The sequence below is a fragment of the Hippopotamus amphibius genome, chromosome 12 (genome assembly GCF_030028045.1).
Source record: "Hippopotamus amphibius kiboko isolate mHipAmp2 chromosome 12, mHipAmp2.hap2, whole genome shotgun sequence".
In the NCBI taxonomy this organism is placed as follows: domain Eukaryota; kingdom Metazoa; phylum Chordata; class Mammalia; order Artiodactyla; family Hippopotamidae; genus Hippopotamus; species Hippopotamus amphibius.
This window is the reverse complement of record NC_080197.1, coordinates 9,881,581-9,907,732: the sequence shown is the minus strand read 5'-3', so window position 1 is coordinate 9,907,732 and position 26,152 is coordinate 9,881,581. Positions and strand designations below refer to the sequence as shown.

General features: G+C 44.2%; 1 protein-coding gene across 5 annotated transcripts in view; it reads right to left on the bottom strand.

The window, feature by feature from the left end:
• ATP9A (ATPase phospholipid transporting 9A (putative)) overlaps positions 1–26,152 on the bottom strand; it is a 129,031-nt gene that overhangs the window by 38,921 nt on the left and 63,958 nt on the right. For all 5 annotated transcript variants that reach the window (XR_009048352.1, XM_057701316.1, XM_057701312.1 and 2 more), the window contains exons 10-14: positions 20,539–20,615; positions 18,862–19,022; positions 16,471–16,613; positions 15,409–15,521; positions 5,242–5,454 (exon numbers count right to left, since the gene is read on the bottom strand). Coding sequence is in view for 4 of the 5 variants with exons in the window: in XM_057701316.1 (XP_057557299.1) it covers positions 5,242–5,454; positions 15,409–15,521; positions 16,471–16,613; positions 18,862–19,022; positions 20,539–20,615 (707 nt within the window). In the remaining variant the exon portion in view is untranslated. The remainder of the gene's footprint in view (positions 1–5,241; positions 5,455–15,408; positions 15,522–16,470; positions 16,614–18,861; positions 19,023–20,538; positions 20,616–26,152) is intronic.

Genomic DNA, 26,152 nt, shown 5'->3' with positions numbered 1-26,152 from the left:
AAATAATAATAAAGTTGTGGGGAAAAGGAAACCAAGAAACTAACACTGACCTCTGTGAAGATACCAAAGACCAAAAAAGATAAACCTTAAAAAAAAAAACCACTATTCAGAATCTTAGAAAAACAAAACAAATCTTAATCCAAAGGCAATTAATGGACAGCAGAGATAAAGGGCTCTTCTCTTCAACTAAAAGGAGCTGAGAAGCACAAAGCATTCCCTAGATTTACCTTCATGGAAAAATCTTTGCACAGCCCTAAAATAAATATATCCAAGTTCAGTGGGAACCAGGGTGTGGGACAGGCATTGTCAACAGCCAGCAGCAGTCCAGGGCACACGTGCTGACTGGACCACCAACATTTGGAACTTGTTTGAATTTAAATTCCATCAAATGCCCACAAGCTATTGGTCCCCAGTCCATAACTACCAAGCATCTGGTCCCTTCTCACATGGACCATTCAATGGCATCATCCTCCCATTTCCAAACAGAAGAGCGAGATCACACAGACTAACCCTAGTTGGCTCCAGGGCACGAGTCCAAACAGACCCCTCTCCCCCTTCTCTCTGCACACAAGTCCCATCTCAGAATTTGGCCAAGGGTTACCACGTTTTTCACCCCTAGAAAGCCTGGTTCAAATATCAATGGTCATGGATGAACTGGGCTTCACAGCTTGAGCTCTTCCACAAACACCAAGCAGACGAGAAGGAGCAGTCTCCCAGGGGACACATTCCATCGTCCCCAGAAAGGAAGGAAGAAGAGATTGGGCAAGGAAAGACACAACTAAGTGTCCTTCCAAAACCGCTGGCTCACAGATACTCTCCGGTGCGTCCAGATCTCCAAAACACTTCATGTGTCAGAGCAGCCCCTCCATCCTTCTTAAAATGAACAAAAATAATAATAATAAAAATTGGGAGTCCTTGCAACACTGATGGAAGAGTAAAATGGTTAAAAAAAAAATATTCCGGAAAGAACTGTGGTAATTTACATCATGAGCCTTAAACATATTCATTCAGTTTGACCCACAAGATTTACTGACCAAAAAAAAAAAAGACTTACTGACCACCTGCTAGGGGCCCCACCACACCCTCTTGTGGGTCTCATGTCACAGATGCACCGTGAGGACAAGGACCCCACCCAGGTGTGAAGCTGGGAACCCAAGATTCACGGGCTCAACAGTCTCACTCCTGCTGCCCCGAGGGGCGCGGGCTGCTGTCTTGTTTAACGTAGACTCCACAGTGCCTAGCCCACGGGAGGGACTAAAAATACCCGGCGAATTAATGAACCCAACTGTACCATTTCTAGCAATAGCGGGTGTAAGGATACTCACTGTAAATGTTTACAAATACCGTTGCTCAAAAATAGAAATAACCCAAATTCCAATAAAATGAGAACAGTTAAAGATATTAGGGTCGGACTTCCCTGGTGGCACAGTGGTTAAGAATCCGCCTGCCAATGCAGGGGACACGGGTTTCATCCCTGGTCTGGGAAGATTCCACATGCCGCAGAGCAACTAAGCCTGTGTGCCACAACTACTAAGCCTGCAGGCCTGAGCCTGCGAGCCACAACTACTGAGCCTGTGAACCACAACTGCTGAGCCCACGTGCTGCAACTATTAAAGCCCATGTTCCTAGAGCCCCTGCTCCGCAACAAAAGAAGCCACCACAGTGAGAAGCCCACACACTGCAATGAAGAGTAGCCCCCGCTCACCACAACTAGAGAAAGCCTGAGTGCAGCAATGACGACCCAACACAGCCAATAAATAAATAAACAAACAAACAAACAAATAAAGATATTAGGGTCCATACTGCAGGCAGTGAATCTGAAAAACTATGTGTTACTAATGTTCAGGAAAATTGAGAAACAGGTATGATAAAACAGTAAGTGAAAAAAGGAAGAAGCAAAACCCATGCCTATGTTAAAATTCTCTTTTTAAGAAAAAAATACATGAAAACCTAGTGGAGGGGCTACAGGTCAAATTAATAAAAATTAATATTTAGTGGCTTTGAAAAATGGTTTCATAAAAGGATTAAGAGTTTGGGCTCTGAAAACAAACTCCCTGGGTTAAAGCCCTGGTCCTGTCACTTAGGGAGCTGGTGTTGTAAGGTCAGTCAGCTACAGAAAATGGCAACTTTACCAGGAAGAAACCTGGGGGACACCACCTTCGCCAAGAAAGCTAAGTTAGCATCTCCGAGAGCGAGATAAGCCAACATCATGCATCTCTGGATACCATGCACCAAAGACAGCACCAGAGAAACGTCCTAGGAAGATGTCAGACAGACACACACTACGAAGCAGATGACCAGTATCCTTCAACGGAGTCAAGGTTATGACGGTAAAGGAAAGCTGAGGAACTGTTTCAGGTTAAAAGAGACACCAGTGGTTAAGACTCCGAGCTTCCACTGCAGGGAGCACGGGTTCGACCCTTGGTTGGGGAACTAAGATCCTGCATGCTGTGGTGGTCGGCCGAAAAGAAAAAATAAATAAATAAAAATAAAAGAGGCACCAGAGGCAGTAAACTGAATGTGGTTACTCACTGAATTGGTTATTCCAGTATACTGTACTCCTGGATTGGTTACTGATCCGGGAAAAATATTTCTTTTTCTTTTTTTGTAAAAAACTGAGTGGGACAGTTTATGCCATTTTAATAAGATCTGCAGGTTAGATAACAGCACTGTATCAATGTTAACTTTCTGATTCTGATAAATGTCCTTGTTTTGTAAGGAGATATTTAGGAAAACATTTTTAAGAAATATTTAGGAATAAAAAGGGATCATGCCTGAAGCTTACTCTTGAAAAGTAAAGATAAAACAAAAGCAGAAAAGTGTTCACATTTGAAGAATCTGAGTGAATTTCTAGTAGAGGGGACTTCTTTTTGTTAATTTTACAACTTTCCCAAAAATCTGAAAGTATTTCAAAATTAAAAGTCTAAAAAAAAATCCACGGAAGATATGAAAATGTAATGTACAGCACAGGGAATATAACCCATATTTTATAACAACTTCATATGGAGTAGAATCTCTAAAAATACGAAATCACTGTGTTGTACTCATGAAACTAATATAATATTGTAAATTAACTATTCTTCAATTAAAAAATAATAAGAGAATAGAAAAGCCACTATACTTCAAGCTCTTAAAAAAAAAAAAACAAACTAGGAACTGCAGGCTAAATATTTAATCTCTCTGTCCTTGACTTTTCTCTTCTGAAAATGGGGACCATCACAGGACTTCTTAGTTGCTGGGAAGATTTAATGAGATAATACACCAGAAGCACTTCAAACGGGACCTGACATGTACCAAGTGCTCAAGGGAAGTTATCTATTTTATCTTTTACGAGTAAAGTTGCAAATAATCCATTTCCCTCTTTATATTCTTCTGAAATTTCTGAATTTTCCACACTACAAAAAATTGCTTCCATAATCAGAATAAAAGTTTTCTTTAAGGAAAGAAAAAAGGAAGGCAGGCAGGCAGGCAGGCAGGCAGGCTGGAAAGAAAAAAAACCCAAAATGTTAACAGACTAGTAAAACACAGACCGTATCTGAACTACACTCAAGTCAGGGTGCAAAGGATATGATGCTACTTTCATGCTGGGTGAGGGAGTTCTCTGCCTATACATATGCAGAAGGCATTCCTATCACGTGGCAGGCACCCTAAGAGAAAAAGCAGTCATGGGTTTCTAACAGAAAACACTACAGAGGCAACTGTATTACCAGGTCCTATGCTCTTGAACATGGAATCAAATGAATCCTTTCAGCTTTAGCAAGAGTTGATGCTTAGATTTAAAAATATGTGGCTTACTGGACTTCACCAAAATTTAAAACTTTCACATTTCAAAGGACACCACCAAGAACGTAAAAGGAGCCCCTGCTTGCCGCAACTAGAGAAAGCCTGCATGCAGCAATGAACACCCAACACAGCCAATAAATTAATTTTAAAAAAGAGAACATAAAAGATAGCCTTCAGAATGGGAGAAAATATTTGGAAATCATATATCCGATAGGAGGCTTTTATCTAGAATACATAAAGAAGTCTTACAACTCAGTAACAAAAAGACACGTTAACACAAGTAAAAGTGGGCAAAGGACGTGGATAGACATTTCTCCAGGGGAGATACACGAAGGGCCAATAAGCACATGAAAAGATGCTCAACGTTATCAGCCACCAGAGAAACACAAATCAAAACCACAAGGAGATTTCACTTCACACTCACTGAATCAGCTAGAACCAAAAGGATGGAGGATGACAAGTGTCGATGAAGATGCAGAGAAACTGGAGCCCTTGGTACCTTGAAGGTGGGAATTTAAAATGGTACAGCCACTTTAGAAAACAGCGTGGCAGTTTCTCAAAAGTTTAAACATAAATTTAACATGACCCAGCAATCCCTCTCTTACACGTACACCAAAAGAAATGAACACGTCTGCGCAATAAGCCTGGACACAAATGCTCACAGCATAATAGCCAAATACATATATACATATGTGTGTGCAGATAGACAGATAGATAGATAGATATAGGTAGATAGATAAACAGTCCAAATGTCCATCAACCAAGGAATGGATAAACAAAACACAGTAGTATCCATTCAATGGAACATTGCTCGTCCATAAAAAGGCATGAAGGATTACTGACCCATGCTACTACATGGACGAATCTTGAAAACACATGCTAAGTAAAAGAAGTGAGACACAAAATGCATATGTGTGCACGTTTCCATTTGTATCAAATATCCAGAATAGGCAAATCCACAGAGATAGAAAGTAGGCCAGTGGTCGCCAGGGGTTGGAGGAAGGGAGGGTGGGCACCTATGGGAATACAGGCATGGAGTGCTTCCTTTTGGGGTGACGAAAATATTCTAAAATCAACTGTGGTAATGGTTGCATCACTCCATGAAAATACTATTAAAAAAAAAACCACTGAGCTGTATGTATTTGTTAAACGGGTGACTGTATGGTATGCGGATTATATCCTAATAAATTTTTTTTTTAAAGGAATGTGGTTTTAACGGGACCTTTGCCCCTTATGCACTGGCCATCTGAACCACAAACAAGACCTCTTGCTCTTTCCTAACTCAGGATGTATCTCAAGTCCAAGGCTGCTACTCCTAGAAGAAGATCAAGGGCTGCAGGCATTTGAAAGCGTGTTTCCCTAACAGCCCAGCATCACCCTGGCTCTGCTGTCCTGACAGGGGTCTCCACCTGGAGAGGATGGGAAACGGACAGGGCATCCCGCACGTCCGGGGCTTACCTCGTCCGGGCTGGATGCCTGGTACACGCGGCAGGAGTCCTCGTACTGCTTCTCCGCCTCGGCCTGGTCGGTGACGCCGTTGGACTCGTACACGGGGGTGACGTTGTGGCACAGCGCGATGGCCTTGACAGCTTCGTGCACACGGCTGCTCATGGTCCGCCTCACTTTGGTGGTGAGCGCAGGCCCCTTCTGAGCGGGCGGGTCCTGGGATTGCTACGGGAAGAGGAAACCAATGAGGAAGATGGCCGGAGACACGGAAGGACCTCGAGAGGGAGGAAGATGGACCCTGAGGAGTCGCTGCTTCTCTTTCACCTGCTCTAATACATGTCACTCTGGGGGTGTCTCCAGTGACACTGCCACAAGGGCATGTGGTTCAGGGATCCAGTCATGGGTGCTCGGCCAAAAAAAAAAAGCAAAATAAACACAGGGAAAAAATGACAGTTTCGTGAACGTGGGCCATGCTACCCGGGAAGGTGTGAATCTGTCTTCCTTTGGGTGGTGTTGGAGGCCTCTGACCAAGTGGGGGCCCCACTACACTGCCAACGATGCTGGCGTTTCAGATCGGGGCTCCCGGACCCTGGCACTGCTGACACGTGGGGGAGACATGCGCTATCCTGCGCGTGGTGGGATGACGAGCAGCTTCTCCGGCCTCCATCTACTAGATGCCAGAAGCACCCCCCAGGTGTAACAGGAGAAGAAAAACGTCTTCAGATGTTGCCAAATGCCCGTGGAGACCGAAATCATGCCCGGTTTAGAACCGCTGTTTTGAATGTACATTCCTCTGGGTTTAAAATTGAAGACAACAGCACGGATGGGGTGCTCTAAGGGGTAATACACAACCCAGGGCAGGTCCAGAGAAAACATAGTAACAACCAGAAGGGAGCCTGGCTGGCTGAACACACTGCAAAACGGTATCTAGTAGTCTACTTAGGTAGATTTTCAAGGGTAAACTTAAATGTGCTCAAGCTTTGCCTTCCACACTGACTGCGGACCCTAACTCTTCCAAGAATCGGTTCCGCTGTTTACACAGCCCTCATCCACCCCTTCATTCACACCTTTCAGCACACGGCTTGGCCTCCTAATGGTTTAAGTCTTGGGGAAAAGGTTTTGAGCAACATGGTAAAAAGAGTACTGAAGGCTGAGAAAGCTGAGCCTGATTCGCGGGTGGGTGTGAACAGCAGTGTGACCTCGAGCAAGTCCCATCTGCCCTGCCCTCTGGGCCTCAGTTTCCTGCAAATGAGAGGAGTGGGCTAGGGGTGGTTTTCAACACATGTGCCATGTAGAGGAATCCTGAGAAATCCAGCACCATCAAACGTGGAGGACAAGCAGCCCCATCCCCATCTGTGTTACACACCAGGTACCATACAGGCCTTGCTTTGAAGAAAGGGTTCTCCTGCCTTAAAATATAATAAAAAAAATTAAGACCACTAGAAAGAGACCACTTGTCACCAGTCTATGAGTTAATTTTGAACAAAACTCAGATGCCCTCCCCTGACCCACCTGATTAGCCTCTCTCTCCAACCTCCTTCCTTCCTCAGGGCCTTTGCACTTGCAGGACCCACTGCCTAGAATACCATCTCCCAGATCTTTGCAGAGCTAGCTCACTCTACCTCATCATTCAGGCCTCAATTCAATGTTTCCTCCTCAAAGACGCCTTCCCTGAACCCCCTGATCCATGCTGCCCGTGTGCCCACCCCACTGGGAGCCATGCTTCCACGTTACCATGTGCGCTGCTGTCTCCACCTACTAAAACTGGCTCGTTTACCCAAATATTCTCCTGTTAGACCATGAGGACAGATAGCTTGTCTATTGAATTCTAGCACCAAGGGCAGTAGATAACTTGCAACAGATATCTGTTGAACAAATGAACAACTTAATAATCCTAAGATAACAGTGAGAAGTCCTCATTTGACACAAACTTTTTTTCCGTTTCTAAAAAGACATAAATATCAAATTGGCCAACATCAGTTCCAGATTTTAAGTCACAGTTTGGGACAAAAGACCTACCATGGTCTTTCTGCCACCACAATTGAGTCTTGGCACTAGCATGCCTGTGGAGTCACTAAATCCTATATTCCATTAAAAACATATTTTACCCAGCAGAGGAGACACAATCCGACCTTATAGAATGAATCACGTTTTATACCCACGAACACATGGTTGCCCAAAATAGAGAACAGATGGGTTATGAGAAACAAGAAAACAACTTTCATTTAATTTTTTAATACTATTTTTAGCAGCGGCATTAGACTCCTCTGGTAATTAGACAATTACTAAATTATTCTGGTCATGCAGGCACACACACTGCTCTGGCTTCCTGCTCTGTTAACCTTTGGTGTCAAGAGGACACGAGTTTCACTTCCAGGCCAAAGGGCACAGCATGGTAACAATAATTAGAGTAATATATCAGAACTACAGTTTAAATGAATCATTATTTGCCAAGTGCTTTTAATTATAAAGAATTCAACTCTAAAATTATAACGAGGACTGAAGCTTTACAGAAAGGTTCCCTCTCCTGGAGAGACTAAACCAAGAACGTTTTTTTCTAAGCCGTGTAATTTATGTTCTGGCCATGGACGCATGTCTTCATTTTTTTGCCCACATTCCTAAGCACCTGGACCAAATTATTATTTAACATTAGGAGCAATAACAAGACCTTTGACAAAGTAATTGCTCTCGCTGGCAAGTTTTAGTAGCAGTGGGTTTAAATGAAAGGCTGAGTTCAGGGCATCCTCCACAAACCTTTGGATTTTATAAGCAATCTGATTATGTCTACAGAAGTCAAATACTTCCACTAATATTTCAAATGTGGGATAACAGAGCTTTGGGGTTTTACATTCCAGGTGAAACCACACCAGGGCAAGGCAAAAAAAGAGAAACACGGCCCAGATTTTTGCAGAGACCTCACTCTCAGGTCAGGAACCATTTGACAACAAACTAGAAGATGACAGTGATTAAACCAGACCAACATTACAGGCAACTGGTTGACTGTCTCCACGTTCATTTCTTTCTTAGATTGATACTTATCCCCCTTTCCTACTAAGATGTTTCAGGGAAGAGAGGTCATAACCACTGATTCCGAAATTCTCTTTTAATTTGCAAATAAAAGGCTCATCCACACACCAAATGGCAATCCACACATATCACGAAGACGCTGCTAATTACCAGGGGCTTGGCTAGGACTCGTATTGAGGCCTGGTCCTCAAATATCCTCACATTCCCCATATGGAAGAGTTTCACATTGTACAGTGTTTATCTCGAGCCTCCTCCCTATAGGCCCTTTAACCTACACACATTTCTTCTTACTTAAAAAATACCAAGGGAAAATAAAAACAGATGTGGTATCCACAGAGGCAGGTTACGACTCTTTTTGCCCTGGGGGAGAAACCACCGGTCCTCTTAAGGAGGGAGGGCAAAATAGCCCCACGTGAGGTCAGAAGTTGGGCGAGGAATCAGGATCTCAGTATACAAAGGCCTCTGACTTGGGCCCTTGGGTGGGTATCTCGCACCATGTGATGTTTCAGTCATCCTAGGGCAGCCCAGCCAGCAAATGGGACATGGAGACTCGATGAAAAAAAAAGGCCTCCAATTCTCATCAATAATCCAAGTCAGGGGCATTTCCCAGTAACTCCAGCCTGTATTTCAGGAAACAGTAATACAGAAATTAAATGCCACGTCACCGTGAATATCAATTTTCTTTCCAAACGCAACGAAAACATTACCACTTACGCACAGGTACCATGGATGGGATGCAGTTAGTAAAAAGACACTATCGAAGAGCAGGAATTCCTGTTTCGACAGGGCCCCTTCACTCCCCAAATACAGCTCAGAGCTGACAACTCATCAACCTCAAAGGGCCACCTCCACAGAGTGAGGCGCAGAGCTACTACTTCCAAGTGAATCAACTGACTTTACAGGCTAAGTGACTGAATAAATACAACATTTACTGTTTAAGGGTACACATCTTTCTGCATGACAAAGGCAACGAATTTCAATCCGTTGAAACTGAACCACATATAACACAGGGGCTCTCAACTTGGGAGATTCTGCCCCCCATTGGGCAGTGTCTGGAGATACTTGGGGCTGTCACAAGGGGAGGAGGGGGAGTGTGCTACGGGCATCTAGATAGTAGAGGGCAAGGATGCTGCTAAACGTCCTACAGTGCCCAGGGCGGCCCCAGCAACAAAGAATTACCCAGCCCATTTTGTCAATATGCTGAGGCTGAGAACTGCACATGAAAAAACTGCCACCGTCAGAATGGTGAGGCCAGGCTGTGAGAGTGCTGAATTTGATCCTGTCAATTTAAGATTTGGATTTTTGCATTAATTTTGAGGTTGTTTAGGTACTGCATTACAATATGATTTATCTTGATTGCTGTGGGTTTTTTTTTTTTTTCCCCCATCTCAATAAATGTTGCTCTCCAGGTGTGTGCCTCACTCTCCTTAACCCTACCTAGTCCGGGCCCTATTATAAACCCATGAGAAAGGACCGTAGTAACCATGACATGAGTGAAAGAAAGGAAGCTGGACAGGGTGATTCTAACGGTGGCTCTTAACCAGAAAAGCTTCTCTGAATAACCAGTAAAGGTTTTAAGGAATATATATATGCTTGGGGCCCTGACACGTAAAGAATACAGTAGGGCCCAGGCACATATACCTATTTTTAAACTCTACAGTTTTGACGCTCAACTCTAGTTTAAAAAAATTACCAAAATATAATGCCTTCTTGTTGAAAAGAAAAAAAGAAACAGAGAGAGAGAGAAACAAAGTACACATCTCCACTGACACACAAAGGCAGAGAAATAGCTTAGCATTTTATACACCCAGGTGTTAACACTGGTTACTGCTGAGTGATGTGAATACAGGTGATTTCAATGATTTTTATTTGTACTTATCCATATTATTTTTTTCTGCAGCAAAAAAAGAAAAGAAAAGAAAAAGAAAGTATCCTAAGAAGTATTAGAAATTTTTTAAATAAGTAAAAAACAAAGTAAGCTGTGTCCCAGAGAGAAAAAGACAAATGAAAAATTCTCCCTCTAGAAAACAAACTCATCTGTTTCCTATGGATGCAGAAAGCAAGACTGACACTGTCTGGGACACAGCAAGTACTGACAACTGAATGTATCCTGTGTGTATATATCTTTTTATAATTTTTTTAAGTCTTTATTGAATTTGTTACAATATTGCTTCTGTTTTTTTGTGTATTCTGGCCGTGAGGCCATGTGGGATCTTAGCTCCCTGAGCAGGGATCAAACCCACCCCTGTGCACCGGAAGGCGAATTCTTAACCACTGGACCGCCAGGGAAGTCCCGTCCTGTGTGCATATATCTCGTGCAGCAAAGTAAACCACCAACTCACACGTTCACCAACATACTCATTAAAATGAAAAGGAAAAAATGCTCAGTAAATTCCCACTCTAACAAATCCTGAAACACTAACAGAGACAAAATATTAAGTGAAAAATCACAGTTCACAGATCAAAATACATGAAATAATGTGAACTATGTTTTTTTGAAAAATAAAAATTTACATGCGCAAAACAGCCTAGAAGAACACTCAAAAGCGCTGATCTTGGTCTCCTCTGACACAGGACACAAGGCTCCCACTTTCCACAGACATTCATTTTTTTCCCAGATACATATATTAATAAAATCAAATAAAGGTACTTCCACTTGCTGGGGGAGTAAAATAAAATAGACAACTACATATTCCAGGTAATATAGACTAGTCGTCTCAAAATACCTTGAACATGCTGAGAAAAAATTTAAGTACCTTCTGCACATGTATATTTAAATTGTATAAATATTGTCCTGTGTATCATAAAACAAAAAATTCTAAAAATGATATGATAAAATGAAAACAGCATATTTCACAGAATTAGCTAATATCTCAAAAAACATGTACTCAGGGTAAGGGGCCCTGAGAATTATAGATTTAAAATTATAGTTATCTAAATTACTTAAAATTATAGATTTAAACTGCCAGATCTGTTCATCATAAAGGGGTGTGAAGCGCTGACCTGTGCTGCAACCTGGAAGAAAGTCCTGCCAAGTGCAAGAAGCCGGGTGCAAAGGTACTGACTGATTCCCTTCACCTGAAGTGTCCAGAACAGGCAACCCACAGTGACAAAAAGTAGACGCGTGGTCACCAGGGACTGGGGGAGGGGTGGGAGTCTGAGAGATAGGGGGTCCCTCTTTGGGGTGGTGAAAATATTCGGAAATGAGATAGCAGTGATGACTGCACAATGTTGAGAATATACTAAAAAATGCTGACCTGTACACTTAACGGGTAAATTTTATGGTTTGTGAATGATCTCTCAATTTTTCAAAGGTGCCAATAAGTAAATAAATAAGCCAGAGGAAAAATCATCACATCTCCTTAGCCTGTCTTGGGGTTTATCTCATAATGTGTTGGCCATTTCTCTGTGGTTTACTTGGGCCTGTACAAATCATCTGGAATTTCCCTGCAGAAATCTTTTTTTTTTTTTTTTTTTTTTAATTTATTGGCTGTGTTGGGTCTTCATTGCTGCACACGGGCTTTCTCTAGTTGCAGCAAGCAGGGGCTATTCTTCATTGTGGTGTGCTAGCTCCTCATTGTAGTGGCTTCTCTTTGTTGCAGAGCACGGGCTCTAGGCATGTGGGCTTCAGCAGTTGCGGCACATGGGCTCAATAGTTGGGGCTCACGGGCTCTAGAGTGCAGGCTCAATAGTTGTGGCACACGGGCTTAGTTGCTCCGTGGCATGTGGCATCTTCCTGGGGCAGGGCTTGAACCCACGTCCCCTGCACTGGCAGGATTGCCAACCACTGCACCACCTAGGAAGTCCCCTGCAGAAATCTTGTAAAGCCACCTGCCCTCTTTATGAGGTTACTTTAGTTAAAGAACATCCCTAAAACTAGTCGCCTGGACACTTATAAAACACAATCTGAATTTTGACGCTCTGAAAATAATCGTGGAATTTCAACTCCTTTTGCAGGTCACCTCAAGGACTGTACCTGATAAATGTTCGTCTGATATATGGAGTAAAGGTCCCAGGGTCAATCTTAATGCTATTAGTAAGGTTTAAATTTTGCTTTAATTTTTAAGATGAAAATGAAATGTGAATAGACATTCTAATCTTTTCCTCCTGCACCTCAATGGGTAACCTTGAAAACTCTGTTTCAGAGTCCACAGATTCAGACACTGACATTCTGAAAAATAAGGGTGAACCTCAGATGTGCCGTAGCTATTCTCAAACTCTGGAATCACCTGGTTCACCTGTTAAAACTGTATGTCCAGGCACTACTCCTAGAGATTCTGACTCTGTCCCTAGCAATCTGACCCAGAAGTTCCAAATACTCTATTTTAGGAAACACTGTTATAACATCCTATTATTAAACTCTAAAGGGCAAATGAATGACTGTAACAGGCTCGGGAGAATCATTTTGGGGTGGTGGGTTTTGGTCTAAGATTGGACGGTGGGGCTGGTTCCACAACTTTGTAAATTTACTAAAAAAATCATTGAATAGTACATTTAACATGGCTGAATTTCATGGTATGTATGTTATACCTCAACAAAGCTGTCAGAAACCACAGGAACGCCTTCATACTAGTCATCACAAAAGTATTCGTGTGTTTACTGCAGGGCTTTTCGATGTCTCTCAAGAAGGATGCACATGGCCTCGCCGGGGTGGGGTGTGCACACCAGCCTCGGTCTCTCCCATCACGCTCAGCTACTTTAAACCCAAGGCCAGGGGGGCAGATCAATTTATGAGCTTCCGCTAAGGAAGGGTGATGAGCTAAGAGTTCACGGTAAGAAATTTCTGACTTTTAAGACTTTACAAGGAATGTCACCTGTGCTAAACCAAAATGGGCCACGAAAACTGAACTATACAAATATCCTGAGAAAAGATGGCTTCTGTCAATATCACAAGCTCTTAAAAATACCACCAGCATGGGCAAGGGTGTGCCTCCTGTCGGGGCACACACCGTGGCCTCAGAAGGTAAGGTGATGGTCGGTAGGCGGGACCTGGCCAGGTGCCGATCCCCACAGTGACCCCTCAGGAGGGGCCTGGGGGGCTCTGGGACTGATGGTCCAGAGGGAAGACGACTCCACGACACAGAAGCGAGGCAGCACACCCTGCCCTGAACACTGCGGGCAATGCTGTCACGGGGGTGAGCGGGAGGAGCGGCTGAACAGCGGGAGGGGTGGGGGGAGGGGATGCAGGCCACGCTGGACCACATGGAAGACTCAGAGCCTACGAGGATGCTGCCAGCACCAGGGTGACCCTGGTGGGAGGGAGGCAGGGAAACCCTGCAGGGGGCACTGCAGGCAGCCAGGCCAGGGAGGGTGTGGTTCCTGCCTCGTGCAGAGAGGGGATGAAAACAAACAGGTGATCTGGGGGGAGCAGTGGTCTGAAGGCGGGTGGTCATGGGGCAGGAAGCAGGGGCATTCCCAAGTCCTTGGACGGAGCTAACCACTTGAAGTGGTGCTTACTGAGACAAGAATGGCTTAGAGAAGCAAGTCTAGGGGAGGCAGGAAGAATGTCGGGATGGTGGTTACACTGTCCTCATGACCCACAAGCCGTGATGCCGAATGTGCAGATGTATACATCCAGGCTAAAGCTCCAGGTTGGGCCGACACTGACATGGGAGCCGTCAGCTTCGGTAGGACGACAGAGGCTGGCAAAGAGGGGAGGCCCCTAGAGAGTGGCACACGGGGCCCAGCACAGACACCACGTCACCTCGCAAAGGAAGATGGGTCAGAGAGAGAGAGAAAAGAACCAAGGGCTGACTGTGGCTTTTCCTCCTGGTCTAACCAAGGCCTCATGATTTTTTAAGTCTTAACCTCCATCTTTGTAAAAAGGACAATGGAACATTTGAGGACAAGCCACGATGCCCACACAAAGAGCCTAGAAGAATGACAAGTGCTTTGTGGCTGGTAGTAGGTAACGACATGACATGGATCGAACAAACTATACTCCATTTAAAAACTACCCCCACTTCCACACTTTAGCCCCTGCCCGGAGATACCCTGGAAATTCAGCTGTCCCTGCTGCAAATATTCTGGAAAATTAAATTTTGACTATAATTGTGTTACAAAGCATTTAGAGAGAGTCCACCTCGAACCCTTACACAAAAATACATTTTTAACTGGCCTTCTGACTATGAAATCATTATCTATTTGGACAAATTTAAGCAAAATATGGCCTCTATTCTCCTGTCCTCAAACAAGTGTCATAACACACAGCTGGTCTAATGCAGTCCATCTTAGTCCTGGGTGTGTCTCAGAATTACCAACGGATTTGTTTGTTTGTTTTGTCACCTTTCTTTTATAACACAGCCACCCAGACTCTCCTGTCACCTTAAATGAGTCAGAATCTCTAGGGTATCAGACCCAAGTCAATGTCTTTTGTTTTGTTTTTACTGTTTTTAAAACATCACCACTAATTCTGATGAGCAATGAAGGTAGGGACCCACTGGTCTAACTTTTTAGGACTCTTGGGACATTTACAAGTAATACCTTTCCCTAAAAAAAAAAAAAAGACTGGTTTTGAAGTACTTTGTAGGAAAAAAAAAAAGCAGGAGGAGATAAGCTGACAGTCATCTCTGATAACTTCTTCCACAAGGTTGCTAAGTTGAAAAGAGATGAGGAACTAAAGCCGATCAGTTATACTGTGATTATTTCAAAAGCAGTCCATTAATTACTGCTGCTTTGGCTCATAAATGGGGAAAAGGAAAAAGTAAGCCTGTCTGTAAACCTGAAGGAAAACAAACCATGAGGTTCTCAAAGCTCTTTCTGGCACCAGTTATTAGCAACTAATTTTTTCTTATGTTTTCCCCAATATCCATTAATATTTCAGGAGATTAAACCTGGGGATGAGGAAGATGGGGAAAAACCTCAACTGCAGCTTTATTCAAAATGTGAAGGATTAGTGGTTGCCAGGGGTTTGGAAGGAAAGGTAGGGTGGGGGGGAGTGAGGAGTGACTGCTCATAGGTACAGGGTTTCTTTTTTGGGGGTGAAGAAGATGAAATTGATTGTGGTAATGGTTATACAACTCTGAGTATACAAAAAAAACCATGCAACTGTACAATTTCTATGGGTGAATCATATGGTTTTATGAATTCTTCTCAATTTAGGTGTTAATAAATGTAAAACAATTGTTTGGGTATCAAAACAGAAGGCTTTACCTGGGTGTAAATACTAAAAATGTGGCTTTGTACTTCATCCATTGAGTCGAGGCCATAGGCCACCGTGCCTAGATGGAGCCGTTTGAAAACCATCTCGTTCTGGGTAAGAGTTCCTGAAACACAAGACAAAAGAGTAACTGCACCTACATCCCGGAGTTCTTACTATTATTAACAGTAACGATAGCTACTCGGCTTCTTTTTTTTTTTTTGAGAATTTACTGTATGTCACACACTAGTTTCAGCACTGCTCCTGCTAGAGTAGACATCTGTGATATTTTGTCAGCGAAGAATCCCAGAATTTCTTCTGAAAACAGAACCCTGGGTTTCCAGGGGAAATTACCACCCTCGTTCCCTGAGATGGTCCAGAGGGAGCGTCAGTGAGGGTGCCTGACTCATTCCACTGACCAAGAGGGCAGCAGGTGACATACATGAGGCCAATCAGATTCTACCTCGAAGGAATCTAAACCTTAAGCAGACAGACATGTCGACAGAAGATGAGTAGAGTCAAGTCAAGAGACCATCCCAGGGGTTCTGATGCTGACATGGCCACAACTTTCCTGGCTCTTCTCCTTCCTGAAACCTAGCTTTGCTCTGATTTCCCAAATCTCTTCAATAAAGTCCCTCTTACCCCATGCTCACTGAAGCTAAAACCCAGGTCTCCCCACTCCCCGGTACTTGCTCTCAACCACTATGACACCCTCATAACTTGACAGACGTTAAACTGTCAACCAGGATTTTGAGGTGTGGTTTCGAGCTCAGGACTTGAAGCCAGACTGTCTGAGTTCAAAGCCTGCTTCTGTCCCCACGTGCTTCTGACAAGTCACTTAACCACTAGGTCACTTAATACCCCCCAACTCACAACGTCAGGGGGAGGAGTGAGTGACTGTATGTAAACATCTAGAACGGTGCTTCTGCACGTCATGAGCACCACATAAGGCTTTGCTGCCACTGTCATCAAAAGATGACAAAAACAAAACAGCAGCATGCATCTCTAATACCTCCAGAAAGAGACCCCAACACCTTCTGCGACCTCGAATCCTGCGAGGGCCCTAGGAAACTCACCGGTCTTGTCTGTGAGCAGGTAGGAAATTCTCCCTAGCTGCTCGGGAATCGTGCTGGAGCGAACCACGGTCCCAGGGATTTTCGAATCCCTGCGAATCACCCAGCTGTACACGATCTTGCCCATGTCAAGGTTCACACGCAGGCTGTCAGAAAACCAGGGCACACAGGTTAACAGGACACGTGTAAGACCGCTTGTATCTCAACAAGGATTCTAAATGCACATCATTTGGGCTGTAACATCTGGAATCACCCCCAGTAGAAGCACATTGCTGGGGCTGAATCCAAGGTTTAACAAAAGTCAACACCACTATCAAATTTCCATGAAGCGATTCTGTTAGGGACCGAAATAAAATACAAAAATTTAAGACATTTTTAAGATACTGAAAGGTAGTTTTAGCCTTACTTTAAAAAAAAAAATTACTAATCCTTCTGAGCTAATGTATCTTTGATACCTCACTCATTTTTTAAATTGTGGTAAAATATACACAAAATCTGCCACTTAAAGCATCTTAAGTGCACAGTTCAGTGACATCAAGTACATTCACCATTCACATTGTTGTGGGACCATCACCACCATCCATCTCCAGGACTTTTTCATCCTCCCAAACTGAAATTTCATACCTGTTTAATACAGTAATTCCCCATTTCCCCTTTTCCAGCCCCCAGCAAGCACCATTCTACCCTGTGTCTCTGTGAACGTGACTACTCTAGGGGCCTCACATTGTGGAATTACATATGATCTGTTCTTTTGTGTCTGGCTGACTTCACTCAGCATAATGTTTTCAGGGCTCATCCGCATTGTAGTACGTGTCAGAATTTCCTTCCTTTCAAAGGCTTAATAATATTCCATTTTATGTGTTACACTCATTTTAAAATAGTTTATTGCAAAAAATAAAAAGAAATCTTCAAATTCATTCATAATCCTATAACCTGATCAAACTGCTATTTCACTGGCTAGTCCTGGCCCATATGAAGATTCAATGCATCAACTTTCAGTCGTGTTGTAGACAGAACTTTAAAGACTACAATTATACACAACACTACAGCATGAACACTTTTTCGTTAGCAGTAAATTGGACTTATTTATTCTTCGAAACCATCGTCCAGCGCACACCAGCTAGGGGTTCAGTCTCCTTCTGCTGGTCATGTTGTTGTAGCAAAATCACAACCTTTGTCTTTGGAAAAAGACAAAGTCTAGCTGGGATGATATAAATACACAAAAGAGCAAGACAAAATACAGGGCAACAGATCAAGTGTAAGGTAGAGATTACAAGCACTAAGAGTCTGAGGCAAAAAAGATATGGCTTCTTTTAACAATTATTTACTGATCATTTATTATGGGGAAAAAGTAGAAACAAGCATCCAGCAATACGGGTCTAAATAAATTATTAAGCATAGAATATATACCAGAGCAGTTCTAATAAATGACAGTGTACAAGTATAGTTGATGTGAAAAAGTTATTTGCAACATATCCTCTGTTAGGAAAAAAAAAAGTGGGGGGTGGCACTGCAACTACTGAAGCCCATGTACTCTAGGGCCTGTGCGCTGCAACTACTGAGCCCATGTGCTGCAACTACTGAGCCCATGTGCTGCAACTACTGAGCCCATGCACCTCGAGCCCATGCTTCGCAACAAGAGAAGCCACTGCACTGAGAAGCCTGAGCACCGCAAGGAAGAGCAGCCCCCATCACCACAACCAGAGAAAGCCCAAGTGCAGCAACGAAGACCCAACATAGCAAAAAAAAAAATTGAAAAAGTGGGGGTGGGGTAGATTTTTTATGTAGAGCAAATCCTCCTTTTTCTAAAAGAGAAAGCAGTCTAGAAAATATATATCCCAAAATATTAAGAGCAATTATCACTTGTGAGATTAGAGATGATTTTTATTTTATTCTTTGGCTACTGTGAATCTTTTTTTCTACGATGACAATCTATTACTTATGTTATTTTTTTAATCATTTATTCAGCCTTCAAATGAGGTAGGCGCCTGGCAGGTGCCACCGAGCTTCCACTGCTAACCAAGCACCACAAGCCCAGAGTCAGGCTCAGAATCCTTCTCAACACGGCACTCCCAACAGCCACCACCAGCCTCTCGGAGCCGGTGGACAAGAAGACGAGATGAAATCTAAATGGCACGTCTAGTGCCGACTCAAGACTGGGCAAGGCCAGACCTCTGAGCAAAGAGTAATTCCAGACAGCACAGTTCAGGGAGGCATGTGCCCTTCCAGTGCTCCAGCCAGAGCGCCACCTGCACTCCTGAGCCTGCCTGTTCTCGGTCATCACTCTACAAGGAGACCACCAGCTCCTTCTCAAAACCACAAAACCATGACCTTTGAATGAACAGAGAGGAGCGAATGTCACAGCACTTAAACACAAGCTCACTCTCTGCTTACCTGATGGGAATGATGTTGGAAAACAAGAGTAGGAAGCGGATGATTTGTAGGTACCAACGCCCGGCGAAGTGCTGGAGGGCCACCATGACCAGAGACACCACCACCAAAGCTCCGAAGAGGATCTTTGTCAGGCAGTTCACTTCTAGGTCAAACAGGCCGATCTGTGGGAAAACACACAGAGCGAAGCTAGTCATTGGCTGGTGCAACCCACAGCCCACCCGGAGAACTGGTCCTTCCCCCACAGACACCTCCACCTCAGGCAAGATGGTGGGCTCCGTGGATTCCCACATCTATGGGTGAGAACCCTGGGCTCCACAGGCTAACAGACATCCACGGGACTTCAAAGGATCTGATCTCGATTTTTTCTTAATGACTTAAGATTTAGCCTTGGAATCATGTAAGCAGGTTACTGCTGCCTTCGGTGGTGCTGTGCACTGCATGGCCTCTACCATTCTACACAGCAGCCTGTAGAACGACTCAGTCCTACACTCTGCACAGCGCACCATGCACTAATTCCACAGTGCCTGGAAATTCAGGGCACACACCACTAGTGGCCCCTGATTTTTAGGTGTGGCATTAAAGAATGTTATTGTTTTAACGACTACATATTCTAGTGTATATTTTCTTCAAACAGAACCAGCACATGAAACCCATGGCTTTGCAGAAATATGGCCCCGGATACGGCTAAAACATCAGGTAAGTGACATTTATAGTTGTAACGATGGTCCTCATGGGGGTTGTAATGGTGGGGTGAAATGACTGGCATTCGTTCACAGCATCGACAAAGGAAATCACTCTGCAATATTCTGACTCTAATAAGAGACTGGAGGAGGGGGTGGAGCTGGGAGGGAGGGTCCTGGTGTAAAGTGAGCAGCAACAGGGCCATTAGGCAGATGGCAGAGCTGACTCCACACACCGTGCCACAGCCAGCAGCTCCACGTAGGTTTGAATCCAGGTCTACACAGCTTGGCCAAGAGCACGGCTCTTCTCCAGGCCATTTCTCCTCTGTAAGATGAGGCTGCAGAAGCACCTGTGTTCACAGGCTGGTATAAGGGTTAAATGAGATGCATGTGAAGGACGCCACACGGACCGTGCAAACAGTAAGGACTCAATAGTTCATCTTAAAAGCTTTTAAAAATCTCATGTATTCATTTACAAGCAGTCCTTGTTTAATTAACTGAAGTGCGCTTCGCAGACACTGCACTTTTTACAAATTGAAGGTGTGTGGCAACCCTGTGCTGCCAGATGATGTTAGTATTCTTTAGCAAGAAAGTATTTTTAAACTAAGCAATGTATACTGTTTTTTTTGACATAATGCTTTTACTGCACACTTAACAGACTACAGGATAGTGTAAACATAACTTTTCTATGCAATGGGAAACCAAAGAACTCGTGCACCTTGCTTGTTGTGATATGCACTTTATGTGGTGGTCTGGAATAGAACCATAATATCTCTGAGGGCTGCCTGTACCTCTGAATACATATGTATGTGCTCTGTGCGTGTGTGTCTATATATATACACAGACCTGTACATAAAAGATAGTTTGTATAAGTGAAGTCACACTGTTAGGGGTTCCTGTCTCTAAATCTAGCTTCCCACCCCACCAACGCCAGTCTTCAAACGACATCGGGTGAGAGGTTCTGGCAAGGAAACACACCCTGTGACTCTGGACACACCTTACTTCGAGGATTGGAGGTATTCATGACACTCCGGAGCTCTCTCCCTGTGTAAAGAACCACACCCACCACAGTACCTATGACGAGAAAAACACAACCCAAAGAAATGTTAGTACAGACAGTAGGCTCACAGATAGAAGAACAGTCTGATCCGTCTGAGAGGACGTTTTCTCAAGCCAGCATCCTCCCTGTGAGAACACTGCAGAGTTCCCACCGAGGCCAACTAAAATCTACCTCCACCCTGAGGGGAGGGACGCCCCTAGCCACAGGTGGCCGCTCACATTTAAATTCAATTAAAATTAAATACAATACAGCCCCCCATTTTCACTAGCTGCATTTCATGTTCAACAGCCACATGAGGCCACCAGCGGCCACAGAGGACAGTGAAGATACAGGGCCTTCCCACTATTGCTAGATGTTCCACTGGTAAGTGCTGATCTGTGGGGTCCGGAAGCCTCCAACAGCAGGAGAGGTGGGGGAGCAGTGGTTTGTCCTTTATGCCACTGGCCCTAGAGGCTTCCAGAGGTGCCTAAAACTTCATTAATGATTACAGAAACTTGTGAACATGCCCCTCTTATTAGAGCACGTTCTTCCCACGGAGTCTGATTCCTTTCAGGTTGACCATGTAATTAGAACGTTTGAGGGATGTCTGTCCAGCCAACACTTCTTTCCTGAGAACTTCCCCACCCCCATTACCATCCCCCCAGCATAGTTTTTACAAAAAATCAATTCTTGTAAACAATTTATAGAAGAAACACAAATGGCCAATTAACATTAGAAAAGATGCTTAACCTAGTGTAAAAGCAAAGAAATGCCAAATAAATCATTTTTATTCCCATCCTATTAATAAAAATTCAAAAGACTGAGAACATTCAGTATAAGTCAAGAGGTGGGGAAATGGACTTTTGTCGTGCACGCTGCTGGCTGGGGTATCAACCGGAATAGCCTACTTGGGAAGGAAAATGGGCAATATCCATCAAAAACTTCTGTTTCCCCTTTTCAGTGTGTGTTGCCAGGAAAATGCTCCACCCAGTGGGGAAGGTGGACAGTCAAGAAGGAGACAGGACACTGGTACCCACGGGGTGAGGTGGGCACCACGATGAAACAAGCAGAGGAACAGACAGGAGGGGACCGGAGAGGCTGCTGGCTGGTGCTGGGCAGCCAGGGACGCTGTCTCTGAGTTGAGGACAGCTGAGCTGAAACTTAAAATGCGAGAAGGGGTAGCCTTGCCAAGCGCTCAGGGAAGACCCCAGAAATACAAACAATCTGGTCTCTGCTGGATAAGGAAAACCCATAACCATCTCTCTCTCCTCTGGCCACTCACTCTCAGAACACCACCAGCAGAGGGATGTACACAAAAACTCAAAGAGGTTTAAACAGAGTTGGTAAAAGAGCCCAACGCCAGATGAAGTGCTGGGGCCGTCTCCTGAACAAAGACCCTGGGGGGAGACACTGAGGTCCCCTCAACTTGATGCACACAGTGTTCTGCACAATGCAATTCCCTTCCGGGAGGCACTCAGCAGATGGCAGGCCAGGGAGGGCGCCCGCCTGCTCCTGGGCAGATGGCAGCTCCAGCGAGCACAGGCCCGTCCCCCCAGCAGATGATGGTCAGATGGTGGGAGCCAAGCCTGGGCTGAGCAGGGGTGGCCACACGGCCACAGCCCTCATTCTGGGCAGACGTGGGTTGGTCTCAATCCCCAATGTCCAGGACTCAAGAGGGTCCTGATTACAGGGACCCCCAAGGTGAGTGTCCCCCCCCCCCAGCTAGCACCAGCCAATCTCAGCACCTTCAAAGGCTGCTGGAAGTGAGCTTCCCCCGCCACACTCTGTGCCCAAGACCAAAGCTGCCCGCAGGAGACCCAAACCCCAGCTTCAGCCACCCCGAGAGAGCACCCCAGTAGCCACTCCACAGGGCTGTGCTGGTTTGCTCTGCCCAGTGCTCTAAAGCTTCTGAATTAGTTGCCAACTTTTAAATACAGGAGCTTTCATATAAAAACAAACAAACACACAACAACAACAACAACAGATCTCTGGCTTCTTCTGGAAAAGTGGAAGATCTGCTGCGCCCACGGTCCTCACCGTATCACCAGCAGGTGCTGAGCTCGGCCACTCCCTTTAGCCGGGCTCCTGCTCTCCACCCATCACAGTCCCCAGCCTTTGAAGGCCTCCTGACCTTTGCCCCTCTACCCCTAGACCTCTGACCCCGCCTCCTAGGCTGCTCAGCCTGTGGTCCCCGCAACCACCACTCTCCTGACTCCCGCCCTCTGCCACCTGCACACCATGGCATCCTCTCCATCCTGCCAGCCGTGGTCTCTGACCAGCCAGGCTACTGTAGTCGGGTACTTCACCAAGTCCTTCAGAGCCCTCCACAGCAGCGTGGTGCTGTGGTCAGAACTACACTGTGACTCCTCTGACCCCATCTGAGACAAGAAAAATGGTGAACCCCAGAGAGCGAGCATTTAATACATTTATAGCAACTAGAGGCTGCTCTGACGTTCAGTCCTGCAATCCCAGGACAAGCCCCGAGCAACGGAGTACAGACCAGCTGGGCATTATCAGATCCACGTGGCATGACCCACATGCTGGTCACACACAGCAAGGTCACAGGTCTGCTACAGACTGGGGATAGGGCCAGGGGGACAAGAAACTCGTCCCTCTCCACACAGAGTCTAAGAACTGGGGTCCGTAACATCCAGGTTTCTTCTCTGCCAAGTCCCCCTCACCAGCCTGCCCCATCCCTTCCCTATCATCACCCCACTGACTCCTCAGCTTAGCGGCACTGTGTGGGGTTACCATGGCAACTGCATCCTCTACAGACTGATGCCAGCCAATGCAGCTGGACCCTAAGCATTGTCTGGCAGTGCAGGCAAAAAGCTCTTTAAACTTTCAACTGATAACAGTGGAGTGACCAAGACACAGGAATTAGATTCTAAAGGGAACAGAGAAGTGAAATCTCATATAATTAAGATTACTCTTGATGGCTACTTCTGGAGTTGAGCACCAGGAGGAAATGGCTTGCATTTAACTCCACGTTTACATTAGAATCAGAGGACAATCAGATGTCCACTCAGGGAGAAGCAGGAGAAACTGAGGTCAGCTAGGGAAACGGTGACTGCCCAGCTCCTCGGGCTCACTCCAAAACATATACCCACTGAAGGGCAAGGCGAGCGATGCCACTGGATCAGGAGTCACCCCTCTCTCTCTTCCCGCATCACCAAACACAAGGAGAATTCAGAGAAGTGGAAAAAATGCATGTTTTAACTTCACAGTGCATTTCTGATTAGCTGTTTGAAATCTTTTCTTCCGTCTTCAAGATCCCAATTTGCCTTTCATTATCCTCCTCCCACAAGATGATCTCTCCAAGGCTGTGTGACCTTAGGCAAATCGCTTGACCCCTCTGACACTCAATTCTTCATTCTATTCAATGTCCTTATTTACTGTTGTGAGATCAAAACAAAAGAATGGAAGCAAAACATGATGGAAATAAAAAATGATAAATAAAACATTATTGTTAGTCTCCGAAATTAAGGCTGAGAAGTCTTTTCAGACTCATTCCTTCCACCCTCAGAATTCTCCATGTTTCTACTAAATCACTTTCCTTTTTACTGGTTTCAGAGGCAATCCAGAGAACTTGCTCCCATTTCCTCCCATCTCCTCTGCAATTTACATTAAGTTTAGAGTAAACTATAAATCCATTAAGGTGGAGACAGAGGTCTTCTGATAGACCACAGCACTGGGACCTGGCAATGGTGCTTGGCATTATTATAAATGGGTGCTCAATAAAGGGTTGCTGCGTGGAAAGAAGCAAAACAGGAAGGAAAGAAAGAAGAAAATTACCAGAATGAAAACCAGACATGAGAACATGTATTTCTTATTGAATATTATCAAAACAAGTGCCTAACCAAACCAACTACCCCATCCCCACTCACCTAAAAGTAACCACTACCCTGACTGCAAGAAATGAAGTGTGCACCGTTCACGTAACACTGCCTGGGAAGGAGACCAGTGTGTCACAAGCATCCTTGAATTTCAGTCCTGCCTGTGCCAGGTGCAACACAACACAGGCCTTTAATCCACTCTATTCTGATTCCCCTTAAAACCATTCTCTGCTCCACCTGAAGAGACGGGCGTGTGACACAGGACGTGCCCCGCCTGACAAGCGGGCTTCATTGTGTGACGTCTCTGTTCCCCATCACGCTGTCTCTTTACACAGGGCCACGAACATGAATGGGCCCAAGTGTCCGCAGCTGGGGTTTGAGCCGAGGTAAGACCCCTTTGTTAGCTAGTTGTCCTAACTTCACTCCTTTAAACCAAGATGAATCCCAGATGGAGCAAACATTTTCATATAAAACCATATAAACACTCCAAGTAAACACTGGTGTACTATTATAATTTCAGAGCAGGGAAGATTTTTCTCAGCATGTCACAAACACCAGAAACCATAAAGAAGGAGCATCAGTAGGGAGGACTATATAAAAATTTTAAACGTTTGTGCCAAAACACAAATGAGATCAACTGGGAAATAGTAATTGCAATTAAGATAACAAACAGAAAGACAATATTCTTATCGTCCTTATAAAGAGTTCCTAGAAATCAGTTTTTCAAATGAACCCATCAACAGAAAAAATGGGCAAAGGGCATAAACTGGCAATTTGCACATATATTTTAAGAAATGCAAATAAACCATAAGTATTAAAAAAGTTCAACTTTACAAATTATTTTTAAAAGGAAAATCAATATGTTAGATATTTATTCACTATATATCAGGTGGGCAAAAATTTAAAAGTCAAACAACACGGTGCTGGTTAAGGTGCTTCTGTAAAATTATCAGAAGAGGGAAGTTTTGCCCTGCGAATGAAAATGTGCAATGTATACACCCTTTCACTTAGTAATCCCGTTTCTATGAAAATGGTGATGACATCAACACTGAGAACTTCTATTTGGAAAAATCAACCAAACGAAGCATATCACAGACAAAAACAAAAGACAAACAATAAACTGTGAGAAAATGTTTGCGGCACATGAGAGATTACTGTTCGACACCCTTTCTTCTGTAAAGCATTCTTACAAGTCAACAAGAAAACCAAGCACCCAGAAGGAAAGTAGATACACCAAAATATAAAGAAGGGCTTACCTGTGGAAAGATGTTCAGCCACACTCACAGTTAAAGAAATAAAAATTAAAACAATAACAAGATACCATTTATCACCTAACAGACTGGAGACAAATGAAAATAGTAATTTTAATCTCCTACATATTAAATGCACCATAAAATTTCTTAAAAGCCACATGACATATATATGGAACCTAAAAAATAGAACCACCTAGTGACTATAACAAAGAAATAGACTCACAGATACAGAGAACCAGTGGTTACTAGTGGGGGGGGGGGGGGTGGATTAAAAAGTACAAACTACTACTTATAAATAAGCAATGATGACACACTGTACAACAGGGAATACAGCCAATAGTTTATAATTACTATAAACGAAATACAACCTTTAAAAACTGTGACTCACCATGTTGTACACCTGAAACTTATACAATATTGTACATCAACTACACCTCAATTAAAAAAAAGGAGAAACTTTGAAAAAGAAAAAAAAAAACAGAA